At 41.4% G+C, this 15103-nt stretch overlaps 1 protein-coding gene across 1 annotated transcript in view; it reads right to left on the bottom strand.

The window, feature by feature from the left end:
- Positions 1 to 11294: 11294 nt before the first annotated feature.
- The window catches only part of LOC309804916 (chondroitin sulfate proteoglycan 4-like), a gene marked incomplete at its 5' end in the record, with an annotated part of 65077 nt that continues 61268 nt past the window's right edge, over positions 11295 to 15103 (bottom strand). Inside the window, 7 exon segments of the mRNA XM_082622612.1 lie at positions 11295 to 12024; positions 12027 to 12215; positions 12218 to 13084; positions 13087 to 13647; positions 14517 to 14562; positions 14566 to 14679; positions 14683 to 14700. Coding sequence (XP_082478738.1) covers positions 11603 to 12024; positions 12027 to 12215; positions 12218 to 13084; positions 13087 to 13647; positions 14517 to 14562; positions 14566 to 14679; positions 14683 to 14700 — 2217 coding nt within the window. The 3' untranslated portion in view covers positions 11295 to 11602.

Below are 15103 nucleotides of genomic sequence, written 5' to 3'. Positions count from 1 at the left end.
TACCATACTGTCTTGATTACTGTAGCTTTGTAGTATAGTCTGAAGTAAGGGAACCTGATTCCTCCAGCTCCATTTCTCTTTCTCAAGATTTCTTTGGCTATTCGGGGTCTTTTGTGTTCCCATACAAATTGTGAAATTGTTTGTTCTAGTTCTGTGAAAAATGCCATTGGTAATTTGATAGGGATTGCATTGAATCTGTAGATTGCTTTGGGTAGTAGTCATTTTCACAATGTTGATTCTTCCAATCCAAGAACATGGTATATCTTTCAATTTGTTTGTATCATTTTTTATTTCTTTCATCAGTGTCTTATAGTTTTCTGCATACACGTCTTTTGCCTCCTTAGGTAGGTTTATTCCTAGGTATTTTATTCTTTTAGTTGCAGTGGTAAATGAGAGTGTTTCCTTAATTTCTCTTTCTGATTTTTCATTGTTAGTGTACAGGAATGTAAGAGATTTCTGTGCATTAATTTTGTATCCTGCTACTTGACCAAATTCATTGATTAGCTCTAGCAGTTTTCTGGTGGCATCTTTAGGATTTTCTATGTATAGTATCATGTCATCTGCAAACAGTGACAGTTTTACTTCTTCTTTTCCAATTTGGATTCCTTTTATTTCTTTTTCTTCTCTGATTGCCGTGGCTAAAACATCCAAAACTGTGTTGAATGATAGTTGTGAGAGTGGGCACCCTTGTCTTGTTCCTGATCTTAAATATTTCAGTTTTTCATCATTGAGAATGATGTTGGCTGTGGGTTTGTCATATATGGCCTTTATTATGTTGAGGTAAATTCCCTCTATGCCTACTTCCTTGAGGGTTTTTATCATAAATGCGTGTTGAATTTTGTCGAAAGCTTTTTCCACATCTTTTGAGATGATCATATGGTTTTTATCCTTCAGTTTCTTAATATGGTGTATCATATTGATTGCATATATTGAAGAATTCTTGCATTCCTGGGATAAACCCCACTTGATCATGGTGTATGATCCTTTTAATGTGCTGTTGGATTCTGTTTGCTAGTATTTTGTTGAGGATTTTTGCATCTATGTTCATCAGTGATATTGGCCTGTAATATTCTTTTTTTGTGACATCTTTGTCTGGTTTTGGTATCAGGGTGATTGTCGCCTCATAGAATGAGTTTGGGAGTTTTCCTCCCTGTGCTATATTTTGGAAGAGTTTGAGAAGGACAGGTGTTAGCTCTTCTCTAAATGTTTGCTAGAATTCACCTGTGAAGCCATCTGGCCCTGGGCTTTTGTTTGTTGGAAGATTTTTAATCACAGTTTCAATTTCAGTGCTTGTGTTTGGTCTGTTCATGTTTTCTATTTCTTCTTGGTTCAGTCTTGGGAGGTTGTGATTTGCTAAGAATTTGTCCATTTCTTCCAGGTTGTCCATTTTATTGGCATAGAGTTGCTTGTATATGCCCAGCATGATCCTTTGTATTTCTGCAGTGTCAGTTGTTACTTCTGCTTTTTCATTTCTAATTCTGTTGATTTGAGTCTTCTCCCATTTTTCCGTGATGAGTCTGGCTAATGGTTTATCAAGTTTGTTTATCTTCTCAAAGAACCAGCCTTTAGTTTTATTGATCTTTGTTATTGTTTTCTTTGTTTCTTCTTCATTTATTTCTGATCTGATCTTTATGATTTCTTTCCTTCTGCTAACTTTGGGGTTTTTTTGTTCTTCTTTCTTTAATTGCTTTAGGTGTAAGGTTAGGTTGTTTATTTGAGATTTTTCTTGTTACTTGAGGTAGGATTGTATTGCTATATACTTCCCTCTTAAAACTGCTTTTGCTGCATCCCATAGGTTTTGAGTCGTCGTGTTTTCATTGTCATTTGTTTCCAGGTAGTTTTTGATTTCCTCTTTGATTTCTTCGGTTACCTCTTGGTCTTTTTGTAGTGTATTGTCTAACCTTCATGTGTTTGTATTTTTTACAATTTTTTTCCTGTAATTGATATCTAGCCTCATAGTGTTGGGGTTGGAAAAGATGCTTGATATGATTTCAATTTTCTTAAATTTGTGAAGTCTTGATTTGTGACACAAGATGTGATCTATCCTGGAGAATGTTCCGTGTGTACTTGGGAAGAAAGTGTATTCTGTTGTTTTTGGATGGAATGTCCTATAAATATCAATTGAGTTCATCTGGTCTAATGTGTCATTTGAAGCTTGTTTTCTTATTTATTTTCTGTTTGGATGATCTGTCCATATAAGTGGGGGTGTTAAAGTTGTCTACTATTATTGTGTTACTGTTGATTTCCCCTTTTATGGCTGTTAACATTTGCCTTAATATTGAGGTGCTCCTATGTTGGGTACATAGATATTTACAATTGTTATATCTTCTTCTTGGATTGATCCCTTGATCATTATATAGTATCCTTCCTTATCTCTTTATTTTAAAGTCTAATAATAATCTTTATTTTAAAGTCTATTTTGCCTGATCTGAGTATTGCTACTCCAGCTTTCTTTTGATTTCCATTTTCATGGAATGTCTTTTTCCATCCCTTCGCTTTCAGTCTGTATGTGTCCCTATGTCTGAAGTGGGTCTCTTGTAGACAGCATACGTACGGGTCTTGTTTTTGTATCCATTCAGCCAGTCTGTGTCTTTTGGTTGGGGCATTTAATTGATTTACATTTAAGGTAATTATTGATATGTATGTTCCTATTACCATTTTCTTAATTGTTTTGGGTTTGTTTTTGTAAGTCTTTCCTTCTCTTGTGTTTCCCACTTCGAGAAGTTCCTTTCATCTGTTGTAAAGCTGGTTTGGTGGTGCTGAATTCTCTTAAGTTTTGCTTGTCTGTAAAGCTTTTGATTTCTCCATCAAATCTGAATGAGATCCTTGCTGGGTAGAGTAATGTTGGTTGTAGGTTTTCCTTTTCATCACTTTAAAAATATCTTGCCACTGCCTTCTGGCCTGTAGAGTTTCTGCTGAAAGATCAGCTGTTAACCTTATGGTGATTCCCTTGTATGTTATCTGTAGGCAAACCAATCTTGAAAAAGAAGGATAAACCTGGAGAACTCACTTCCCAATTTCAAAACTTACTACAAAACTATAGTAATCAAGACACGATGGCACTGGCACAAGGATAGATATAAATACCAATCAGTTAGAATAGAGAGTACGGAAATAACCTCTTATGTTCAACTCATTTTTGACAAGGGAACAAACACAATTAAATGGGGAGATAATAGTCTCTACAACAAATGGTACTAAGACAAATACATATCTACATGCTGTAGAATGAAGTTGGACCCCTATTTCACACCATATACACCATGTATAAAAATGAGCTCAAAAGGAGTCAAAGATCTAATTTTAAGACCTAAAACTATAAAACTCTTACAAAAAAGCAGAGGCATTAATGTTCATGATTTTGGATTAGGACATATTTTCTTAGATACTGCATCAGAAGTACAAGTGACAAAAGAAAAAATAGGGCTTCCCTGGTGGCGCAGTGGTTGAGAGTCCGCCTGCCGATGCAGGGGACACGGGTTCGTGCCCCGATCCCGGAAGATCCCACATGCCGCGGAGCGGCTGGGCCCGCGAGCCATGGCCGCGGAGCCTGTGTGTCCGGAGCCTGTGCTCCGCAACGGGAGAGGCCACAGCAGTGAGAGGCCCGCGTACAGCAAAAAAAAAAAAAAAAAAAAAAAAAAAAAAAAAAAAAAAAAAAAAAAAAAAAAAAAAGAAAAAATAGATAAATTAGACATCATCAAAATTAAAACCTTTTGTGTTTCATAGCACATCATCAAGAAAGTAAAAAGACAATCCACAGAATGGGAGAAAATTTTTGTATATCACATTTCTGATAAGGATTACTATCCATAATATATAAATATCTCTTATAACTCAAGAATAAAAAGGCAAATAGTGCAATTAACAAAGGATCTGAATAGACATTTCTCTAAAGAAGATATACAAATGGCCAATGAATAAATAGAAAGATGTTCAACATCATTAGTCATCAGAGAAATGCAGATCAAAATCACAATGAGGGAACTCCCTGCAGTCCAGTGGTTAGTACTCGGCGCTTTCACTGCCAGGGCCTGGGCCCAGGTTTGATCACTGGTCAGTGAACTAAGATCCTGCAAGCCACATGGCACAGTCAAAAACAACAAACAAACAAACAAGCAAAAAACACAATGAGATACCACTTCATACCCACTAGGATGGCTAAAATCAAAAGGACAAATAATAAGTGTTGCTGAGGATGTAGAAAAATTGGAACCCTCACACATTGCTCGTGAGAATGTAAAATGTGGCAGCCACTTTGGAAAACAGTCTGGCAGTTTCCCAGAAGTTTAAACATAAAATTACCATATTACCCAGCAATTCCACTTCTAGGTATATATCCAAGAGAAATGAAAACATATAGCCACATGAAAACGGGTTCATGAATATTCATAGTATCATTTTTCACAATAGCCAAAAAACATGGAAACGACCCTAATGTCCATTAGCTGATGCATGGATAACTAAATGTGGTATATCCATACAGTGAAACATTATACAGCCACAAAAAGGAACTGATACTTGCTACAACATGATGACCCTTGCAAATATTATGCTAAGTGAAAGAAGCCAGTCTCAAAAGAACAAGTATTGTATGATTCTATCTATGTGAAATGTCCAGAATAGGCAAATCCATAGAGACAGAAAGTATATTAGTAGTTGCTTAGGACTGAGGGACTTGGGGGTAAATGAAGAGTGACTGACAATGGGTACAGGGCTTTTCTTTTTTTTTAATTTTTATTTACTTATTTATTTATTTTTGGCTGCTTTGGGTCTTCATTGCTGCACACGGGCTTCCTCTAGTTGCAGTGGGCGGGGGTTATTCTTTGTTGCGGTACACGGGCTTCTCATTGCAGTGGCTTCTCTTGTTGCAGAGCATAGGCTCTAGGTGCTTGGGCTTCAGTAACTGTGGCACACAGGCTCAGCAGTTGTGGCTCGCGGGCTCTACAGCGCAAGCTCAGCAGTTGTGGCGCACAGGCTTAATTGCTCCGCGGCATGTGGGATCTTCCTGAACCAGGGTTCTAACCCATGTCCCCTGCATTGGCAGGCCAATTCTTAAGCACTGCGCCACCAGGGAAGCTCCCAGGGCTTCTTTTTGAGGTGATGAAAATATTCTGAAGTTGAGCATAGTGATGGCTGTACAGCTCTGTGAATATACTATTGAACTATATGCTTTGAATGAATTGTATGGTATGTAAATAATATCTCAATAAAGCTGTATTTTTTTAAAGTGCTGATGTAGTCGTTGCTATGCAAAAATACAAGCAATGCTGAGATGAAATGCAGAGGAGTCTTTTTAAAATATTACAAAACGCATTAAATCTTGGACTTGCTAAAAGTTGTGGTGAACAAGTTATTATTTCTGGGACCTAACATGACCAGCAGAGTAACTGTAATTAAGAGTAAAGGGATTTTCAACTAGAAGGTGGTTTGGGAAAAGCCTAGTTTCTCAGCATGATGCCAAAATGGCCAAGGCTCCCACCAGCACAAGCCCTCCTGGCTCCCACCTGCAGACCTGAGCTGCTGCCGATAAAAGGTCCTGCAAGGAGTGGTCCCTAGAGGCAAGTAATCCAGAGGGTAACTGTGTGCCTAAGGCTCATGCAAAAACCAAGAGCCCCAGGTCCATGGTCCTGGAGCACACAATACTAGGAGAATGTGAACTATTATTTTAGCCTAGGTTTCCTCCAAAGCAAAGGCTCCTCTGTGAGAGAGACAGGGATAATAAATAGGACCGGAAGTGTCCATACCAATGTTTTTATGCTCAATCTTCTGGACACTCTTGAGAAGTCTCACAGAATGCATTTTACAACTGTTTACCCATGGGATGAAAGGGGGAAGTATTTATTTGTCAGCTCTACTTTGCCACTGGCCAAGGGCTGTTTTGTGGGGAGTTATCTCTCCCTACTTCTGGGGTGTGCAACCAAAAGTTCCCACAGGCATGCTGTGAAGACAGAGGGATCCAGGGTAGAAAGCACAAGGCACACCATACACTCATTTATAGCTGTGAACACACCTGGAACTGGTAGCCTCAGCCATAGTTAGAGGAGGAAGCCAATTTCAGAGAATTTGAAACAATGCTTAAGAGGTGTCTGATGCAACTATAACTAAGTTCTGTGAGGTCTCAGAATCAGGTACAGAATTTTCAAGGTCCAATGAAACATGAAAATGTGGGGTGTTTGTTCCAAAATTATTAGAATTTCCAGGTGGTGACAGCAGAGCATAAGCCAAGCCCCAGGTCCTTCTGAAGTGGACCCTGTGTGACTGCACTGGTTGTACGTGGCCATGAAGCTGGCCTTGTCTGGACTCTAAAGTGGCAAATTACCCTCACCCTCACTCCTACACACACACACATACACACACACACACGCACACACACACACACACACACACCACGTACTCCTGACTACGTCTCCATAAGAAACACTGACATTGAGGGGCTGAGTTCCCTCTTCTTTGCCTCTCCTTCAGCTCTGACCACACATCCATAGGCAAGGCAGGGGGGGGTTCCTGACCCTGCTGGTGTGTGCTAAGGTTTTTCCAGGCCAAGGTCAAGTCTGGAAAAAGGACAGAATTTTTCATAAAGCTGCTTATTTTTTTCCATAAGTTTCTTTATTATAAGATTCCTTCCTTACCTTAGAAATGAAATCATGGTGATGGTAAGCAGCACTTTTTTTTTTTTTCTGCCAAGGAAGGATATTAATTTGTTTTCAGTGTCAGTCCTTTGCCAATTTTGGACTTGAAAATTACTGGCTCATGAATGTCTGAAGATACTGCGCTGGGAGGAAGAAGAGGAGGTAGGTGTTTAAAATCAAGAGGCTGGTTGACGTAGGGATTGGAGGCCACTTGCATAGGCAGAGAACAGTGCAGGGTATTTTATCAGCAGCTCAGCACCCCCTACAAGACAGAGAACCATCAATACCTCCAAGCTCAAGTCTGCCCCTTGTGAGTGTTCCTGGCGTGCTCTTTCCTTCATCCATCTTCTTGCCAAGGCTCTGCGTAAGGATGAAGGGGAAAGCCCTGCCTGTAGGTAGAGTATGAGCATTTGGGAAGCTCCTCTTCTTAAAAATATGAGCCTCTGGTTTACTCAAGTGACTTAATGTGTTAATTCTTTTAAAATGCATTAAAACCCTAGGTAAGAAAATTCCTCTGTAGCACTTTGTATAGTGCCTGATGCATTGAAAATACTGTACACATATGATGATGATGATATTAACATCAAGTGATTATATCACTAAATCCTAACAAAACCCAAAGAGACAGGTGCTAATATTATCCCCATTTTTTGGCTGAGGAAACTAAAGTTCAGAGAGACTGAATAAGTTACTCAAAGTTACACTGCTTGGAAGCAGAGGGCCAGGATCCAAAACAGACCCAGAGTCTATTGTTTAACCACACTGCCATGTCACTAGGTCTATGAGAATATACAAGGTCGGGCTGAGAAATGTGGAGGCCAATGGGCCAGTGAGCTTCCTAATTCTTGCTGCACCACTGGGTAGGCAGCATTTACCTAAGAGTGCTTCAAGTAAAAACACAAAGCCCTTTCCTAACCTCTGTCTCCCTTTGTCCTCTTTCTGTACCCTCTTTTCTCCTGGCGTTCCTTGTGTGGTTCTGGAGGAGCCAATAGAGGAAACAGACCAAAAAGCTCCTTTCAGGACAAAATCTTGCATCTTCAATATCTAGAAGCAGTATCAACTATCTAGCATCTCACATACAGTAGGTGCCTAATAAATATTTTCAGATCACTACGAGAAGGCAGCCTCTTCCAGGTCCCCATGAAACAGCCAGTGGTGTTCTTGAGCAGGCTAGCAAAGTCTCCAGCATTCAGCATGCCACACAGTGGGCTCCATGCCCACTTTTATTCCCACATCTCTCCCTACGCAGGTCCAAACCAAACCTCATTATTAATTACAACACCTCTGAAAGATGCAGGAGGTGTGTAGTGCAGCCCCATCCCCAAATTCAGGGAATGTCATCTGATATATTCCATCACGTCCCATTACCTACCACCCACTCTCCAAATGTGTCCACTTCAGCCTCAGAAATCTGAAGAACAGCTTCTGTGTCATCTCCATTTTACCTAATTAATGCACGACTCTAAAGAAATACCCCCAAGTGTCTGAGCAGGATCTCTGAAAGGTTAGAATCTGCCAAAGCCTCCAGATGTGGAAAAACATTAGACCCTCCACTCTGAGCCCACCCCAAAGTATACCTTCTCTTAAGCAAAATTAGCTACTCTTCTGATATTACCCCTTAGTATCCACTTATTAAATCACCAGTCATTTGTTAAGAAGCACTGAATTCATTATGAATTCAGAATTGAGACTAGGCAGTTATAGCTCTACATATGGGAGAAACCATTTCGGACTGATTTTCAATTTCCAACACTAAACAAGCCTTTGCCAAAATGTTTCATTTCATGTTTTATTTGAGCCAGCACCAAATGATAGGCATTGTTGCCTTTTAAATTGAACCCATATGCAAATCGGTAGACTATCCCAGATCCTCTGGAAGGAATCTTCTCAAGCTCCCTATGAATTACATGATTAATGGCTGATTCTTGACATCTGGATCTCACACTGATGTTCTTGCTGTAGCAGGCACACTCATAAACAATGTGAATTATCATTTTAAAGCATTTGTGTGTGTCTCATTCCAATATGGACACCAAATTTATTTGCCTGGAGTTGCAGATTTAACAGGAAAAAGAGGAAGGAAATCAGACTTTTTTGTTTGGCCAGGCTGGTAGTCCTAGCTCCAGAGATTTTATGGCTGAAGCAAGGAAGAGGCCAACATGGTCACAGAGCCAAGTATGTCTGGCTCTTCAGCAAAGAACAGGTATTCTCCTTGCCCAGTCAAGGGAGAGCAAAGGCCCACTTACTGGATGCAAAGATGCTCCTCAGCCTTCTTTCTCTGTGCAGTGCTTGCACTGCCATTCTGCTTCTTCTGTGCCCAACTGCTTAGAACAGGCCTGAGAACAATTCTGAGTTGCACAGTGATCAAGCCAACCTTGGGTTAAGACTCTCATTCCTCCTCCTTTATAAAGGGATCAAATTCAAAAAACACTTGAGGGGGCTATATAAAACTGAGGAATCCAGAAATGCAGGAGGGAATCACTTTTGGAAGAGGAATAGAGGAGTCTTCTTCAGCAACAGTTGTCCATGGCCAGGGATGGTGGCAACAGTCGTCTGGGGCATTACATCCAAGGATCTAAGACAAGGGTAGTTGTCTCTAGGCCCACATAGGCTATGCTTCCATTTATTCTGTAGACGGTGAAATCTGTTTCCACAAAGAACAGTTAAAATTGGGTTGGGAGAGAAAAGCAACCTAGAAGAGCAGAAACGGAGAAGGTGAGAAAAAAGCCTTTTCCGTATGGAACACATCAGGGGCATCAGAATTTTGGGGACACTTTGACCTCATCTTTACCTTTGTAAATATCCTACCCCCCCTTTTTTTCTTTTTCTCCTGATGTGCTCCACCTGTTAACACAAGGCAAGTGTTTTTCCTTAGGCAAGGAATATAAAGAAATGAGTCTGTTCAAGTTTTGTTTGGTTTTTAATACGTTCTCTAAAAAATGTTCATGTTTACCATTAGCCAATAACAATTTCAAACATACGACGGAATTTTCACCCTTCCGTTCTGTTTTTAGAATACAATTTTTTGCCTAGACGTGGTAATGGGTTTATTAATCCTTCACTGAGTATACAAGAAAACTCTACATCATGGCTTTAACGAGAGTTTCTCAACCTTAGCATTATTGACATTTTGGGCCAGGTAATTCTTTGCCATGGGGGCTGTCTTGTACAATGCCGGATATTTAGCAGCATCCTTGGCCTGTACCCATTAGATGCCAGCAGCACCAGCTGTGAAATCCAAAAATGTCTCCTGACATTGCCAAATGCCCCTTAGGGGGAAGTTCCTCCCCCCACACTAGAAACACTGGCTTTAAGAAAATCATTAAAATATGAAAAGGAGATATTAAAGTAGATGCCAATTTGAAAGATTAAATAATTTCCCAAGTGTTTCTATACTTGAAGAGTAGATCCTACACATTGCCTATCTAATTGCCATTTCCCAGCCTTCCCTAATTACATGGTGGGCTGATTCATTGATCTCTGACCTGGCAGAATCCTCTCCCAGCCCCAGAAGAGATGTCAGTCACATGAATCCCATTTCCCTTTGCCAATGGTTGGTCAAAGGATGGGAACCATGTTGCTCAGTTCTAGACAATGAGATGAAAAAGTGGGGAAATATTTGGGAAGGCCTCAAGACTTTAAAAAATATTAATAAATAATAATAAATAAGATCCTCTCTAAGAAAAAGTCTCTCCTTTTCCCCCACTAGGATTTCTGCCTTTGAGTGGGACTGTATTGCTTGGAACTTCAGCAGCCATCTCACAATCACAAGGAACTAAACAAAAGGATGAAATGCCAATAGCTTGAGGAAGGTAAAGCAGAAAGAACAAAAGAGCTTCAGTTCTCAACGACATCTTTGAACTGTTGAACCAGCCTTGGAATGTCCACCTCAGGCTGCTTGTTTGTAGAAATAATCGAACACTTTTATTGCTTAGCTAAACCAATGATTGGCAAACTATGGTCTGTGGGTCACATTCAGGAAATAAGAATTGTTTTTACATTTTTAAAAGGTTGTTAAAAAATTTTAAAAAGCAACCATATGCGTCCCACAAAACCTAAAATATTTTTACTATATGGTCCTGCACAGAGCAAGTTTGCCAATCTGCAACCTAAACCCCACTCGTGGCAGATGTCTTGTGATTTGCTACCCAAAGCATTCCTAACTAATAGAAGTACTGATGTCACCATTTTACAATTACAGAAATTGAAGCTGAGTCGGCCAATGGTAGGCTCAACTAGACAAGTCAAATACAAATTTGCCATTATTTCAGTTCATTGTAAAGTGAAGCCAAATTGAGGTATCACAAAAGCATTAAACCTATTCTTTAGGGCTTCAAATAATATTTGTACTATAGGCTTGATGTTACAAATCAGAATAGACAGAGCCTCTTGATGAAACTCAATGTATTCAATGAATACTTGCAAAGGGGGCCAGACTGTCAAACTATCTGGAGCACCAAGGCATTTCTTGCATTAAGAAGTCAAAGCTAGATACTCCAAGGAGGAAAAGTCGTTACAGAAAAACACTAGAAACAAACTCACTGATATGATAAATTACCTCTCCTACCTGCAGAAACAGCTCTTGTACTTCCTCGTTGAATCAGTCAGAGTGAATCCTCAGTGAAAAACAGTCAAAGCCTTCCTCCACTAACTCTAGCTCCCATGTTAATCTGCAGTCGGGCCAGCATGTTCTGTCACACCTTGGTAAAGGGCTGAAATAGTGGCAAAATCTTACGTACACTCAGAGCATCAGGTCCAGAAGAGGGTACACAAAGCTCATTGTGGACAGCCCATAACATGAGTGTTGTACAAAAGTTACAGTAAACACCTGCCAACATATAACCATGGAGCTACAACAGAACACCAAGGGATGGCAGGGCTGGGCTTTTCTCAGTTGATCCAACCAGCACTTCTTTGTCTTTGTATCCCAGTATCTGACACACAGCAGGTGGTAAGGAACAAGCACCCTCAGTCTACACCCAGTACTGGTTGTGCTTCAGTGTTGGGTTGGTTTGTCGGCAGAGCTTGACCATGTCAGGATCCAGATTCACCCATGTCTCCCAAGGAGCACATTTTTTCACTGGCTCAATGACTGAAGATTTTTCCATGTGCTCACATTGTGGGGCCCCGAAAAGACTGACCGGAGGACTGTTGGAGCTTTTTAGAAGAGCCATCACTGTGACAGTGGGAACAGCTATGCTCCTTTCTGGCCTAGGACCTGGGGGTGTGGGTTCTAGGTTGATCTGGGGCTTAATAAGAGGTTTTGCCTTTTTTATCTTCTGGCCCAGCAGCCAGACACACAAGGCCACTGCAGTTACTATTAGCAGGAAGACCACCACTGCCAATGGTATGATGATTATCGGAAGGAGACTGCCCTCCCTGGGCTGGGTGGGTGCCCAGGGCTGGCTTTGGTGGCATCTGGTGGCCAAATGACTCTGGTAGGAGAGGCCTTGACATCCAGAGTGGGCGCTTCACCACTGTGTTGTCCCCAGGGATCTGCTTCCTGCCATCTGGTCTGGGTCAGCTTCCCCAGAGTTCCTGTCTGTGCTGTAGGTCCTGAGGAAACCACAAGCTTTTCCTGAGACCTGAAGTCACAAGGTTATCTGCAGTGACTAGGAAAGAAACATCAGGGGTAAAAGTCTGCAAAAGAAAGGGGTCAGGTGGCACTATGGTGAAGGGGAGACAACCTGTTGCTGGCTGTACGTGGGCTGCCCTGAGCAGGAAGGTGAAGGAGTCATTCAGCCTATCAGTGCCAGTTAGATTGGCATGTGGCTCGAGCATCAACAGTCCTTGGTCAACATCCTTCTGAGTGAACAGAGTCGTGTCTTCCATTGCAGTGCCCTGGGCCACTCTTCGTACAAGTCTGCCATGGACGGGGGGTTCTGTCACTTCAAATTTGGGATCACTGTTAGTCCTATTAGCAAGCTCAGTAGCATCAAGGTCCTTTCTTCTCAGCTGATGGGCCACTCTGTTGGCAATTGTCAGATCTGACATAACCCGCAGTAAAGGCTGCACCCTGATGCGCAGTGTTTGTCCTGTCAGGTTGCTTTCTGATGTAAACAGCAAGAACCGTAGCTGGTCCTCTGAGGCAGTGAGGTCTGTCACGTGGTAAGAGAGCTTTCCTGAATTCAGATCCTCCCGTCCAAAGCTGATGACCACCTGGTTTTCGACGAGCAGATACCCATGTTGCAGGGTCCATGTTATCTTGTAAGTGACTTGGGGGCTCCTCCCATTGGTCACTGCTGACAGGTGAGCACTGGTGATGGGAACGGTTGTCTGGCCTTGTGGGAGAAGTAGGTCAGTGAGGTTCACGAGGGTGATGGAGATGGGGATGACATCCAGGTGGAAGAGCTTGTAGAGTGGGCGGTGCTGGCCATCGGTCACCCTGAAGTAAAACACTCCAGAGAATGGGCTTCCATCTTGTATGAACCACACCTGAGAGTTACCAATGTGGGCTGTGTGAAATGCTGAACAGGTATGTGTGGACGGTGAGCCATTGCCAAAAAGCCATTATTAGGATTACGGATGATCATATATCTGATCTCCTCTGGAGGACTGTCTGGATCTTCCACTTTTAGGTTTTCAGGTCCTAAAACCAACCTATTGCCCTGCAGAACTTTCATCCAAAGCCCTTTTGTCCTTAATTCTGGTGCCTGGTCATTTATAGGAGTGATGGTGATGTTAAACATCTCTTCAAGAAAGTCAGCCTCTGGCTTAGTGGTGGACTTGCTCTTTTGGTTGGGCCAAACGGCAAAGGTAAAACGATCAGCTAGTGATTCAGAGTCATCGTGAAGGTATGTGATTCCAAGTTTATTAATTACATACTGAGAGAAATTGGGTTTGCTTTTGGTAATATTCCTCTCTCCAACCATAATAGTTCCATGGTGAGGAAGAGATGTAACTTGGAACCAAATTTCATATGCAGAACGCTGAGATTTGGGCAATTTAAATAAGAGGTTGGAAGCATCCAACTTAGATTGGCCAATGAGAACTTTGTCTCCTTCCTTGACAACAGCTCCTGTTAAAAACAAACATAAAGACCAAAGTGACGTTTCGTTAGAATTTTCAAATGACAGCTGTAAGGCTTTTTCTCCCTCAGATTTGCCTGTCCTAGTGGATAATTCACAACACCTTGGTATCTGAATTAGCACTGCTACCCAAGGCATACGAAAAAAGTAAAATTTAAATACACACGCCCACACTATTAAGTCAACATTTCATGTAAGAGAGTTTTAAAACCTTGAGATTCACTTATAAAGTGTTCATCTCCTAACTTACCTACTACTGCACTTTCTCTTGCCATGGAAACAGGTGCAGCTTTCAATACCCCCTTTCCTTTTAAGAACTTGCCCTATTTGTTATTTTCATTTTCCATCAACAGTGTTCAGTCATGGGCATGGTGAAGTCCCCATTTGGAGGTACAAATAAGAATTTTGTAAAGCTAATTTGCCATCCTTCCCCACTACAACTATTGAGGCATATGAGAGGAAAGAGCAGAGGCCCAGAGAAAGAGCACACATAAAGAAATAACAAATTTTTATAGCCATATAGGTTTTATTTCAAAGGTGGATACATTGGCATTGACAATTAAAAAGGAAAAGATGGGGGCTTCCCTGGTGGTGCAGTGGCTGAGAGTCCAGGCAGACACGGGTTCGTGCCCCGGTCCGGGAAGATCCCACATGCCGTGGAGCGGCTGGGCCCGTGAGCCATGGCCGCTGAGCCTGTGCGTCCGGAGCCTGTGCTCCGCAACGGGAGAGGCCACAACAGTGAGAGGCCCGCGTACCGCAAAAAAAAAAAAAAAAAAAAAAAAAGGAAAAGATGTATTTCCAAATTGGCCCTACTTTAATAATTAGAGATAAGGTACTGACCGTATCGTGGTGGAATTACCTGTATTTGCGAGCAGACGACTCTGCCGACCAGGTTCATTAATTTCCTATGAAATAGTTATAGGAAACTCCTCAGGGCTTAGAGCTGCTGGTGGGGAGGACACTGTGAACATGAAAGAGTCTTCTGCAGTCCAGCCTGTATTTTCCCGGTCTACATGCTGGTATCATATCAGCAGCTCACTCACCTGGCCAGATAGTAAGAAAAATCAGCCCCTGGTTTGAGGGCTAATATGAGAATTAACGTATATCCTAATTGGAGGAGATACATGTCTTTTCAGGGTTTACTCTACCCCTCCTCAAACTACTGCACATTTCCATGCAAATTCAGGAACATTAAAAGTGTGCTAACTTATTGGTCAAACCTAAGTGATTCTATTACCAAAATGATCTACTTATCAGAGAAAGAAAAGTACATTGATTCTGAGATGACTAATGCCTAAGGTATATACATTATAAAAAGTTTATAATGAACCTTCACTTCCATGTCAGCATCACAACTACCAGCTTCCAACCAATCTTGCTTCATATGTACTCCTACCCACGTTTCTGCCCAAGAGATTATTTTGAAGCAAATCACAGACATCATAT

The sequence above is a fragment of the Mesoplodon mirus genome, assembly GCF_964341445.2.
Source record: "Mesoplodon mirus genome assembly, chromosome: 5".
Classification (NCBI taxonomy): domain Eukaryota; kingdom Metazoa; phylum Chordata; class Mammalia; order Artiodactyla; family Ziphiidae; genus Mesoplodon; species Mesoplodon mirus.
This window is presented reverse-complemented; position numbering and strand designations above follow the sequence as displayed.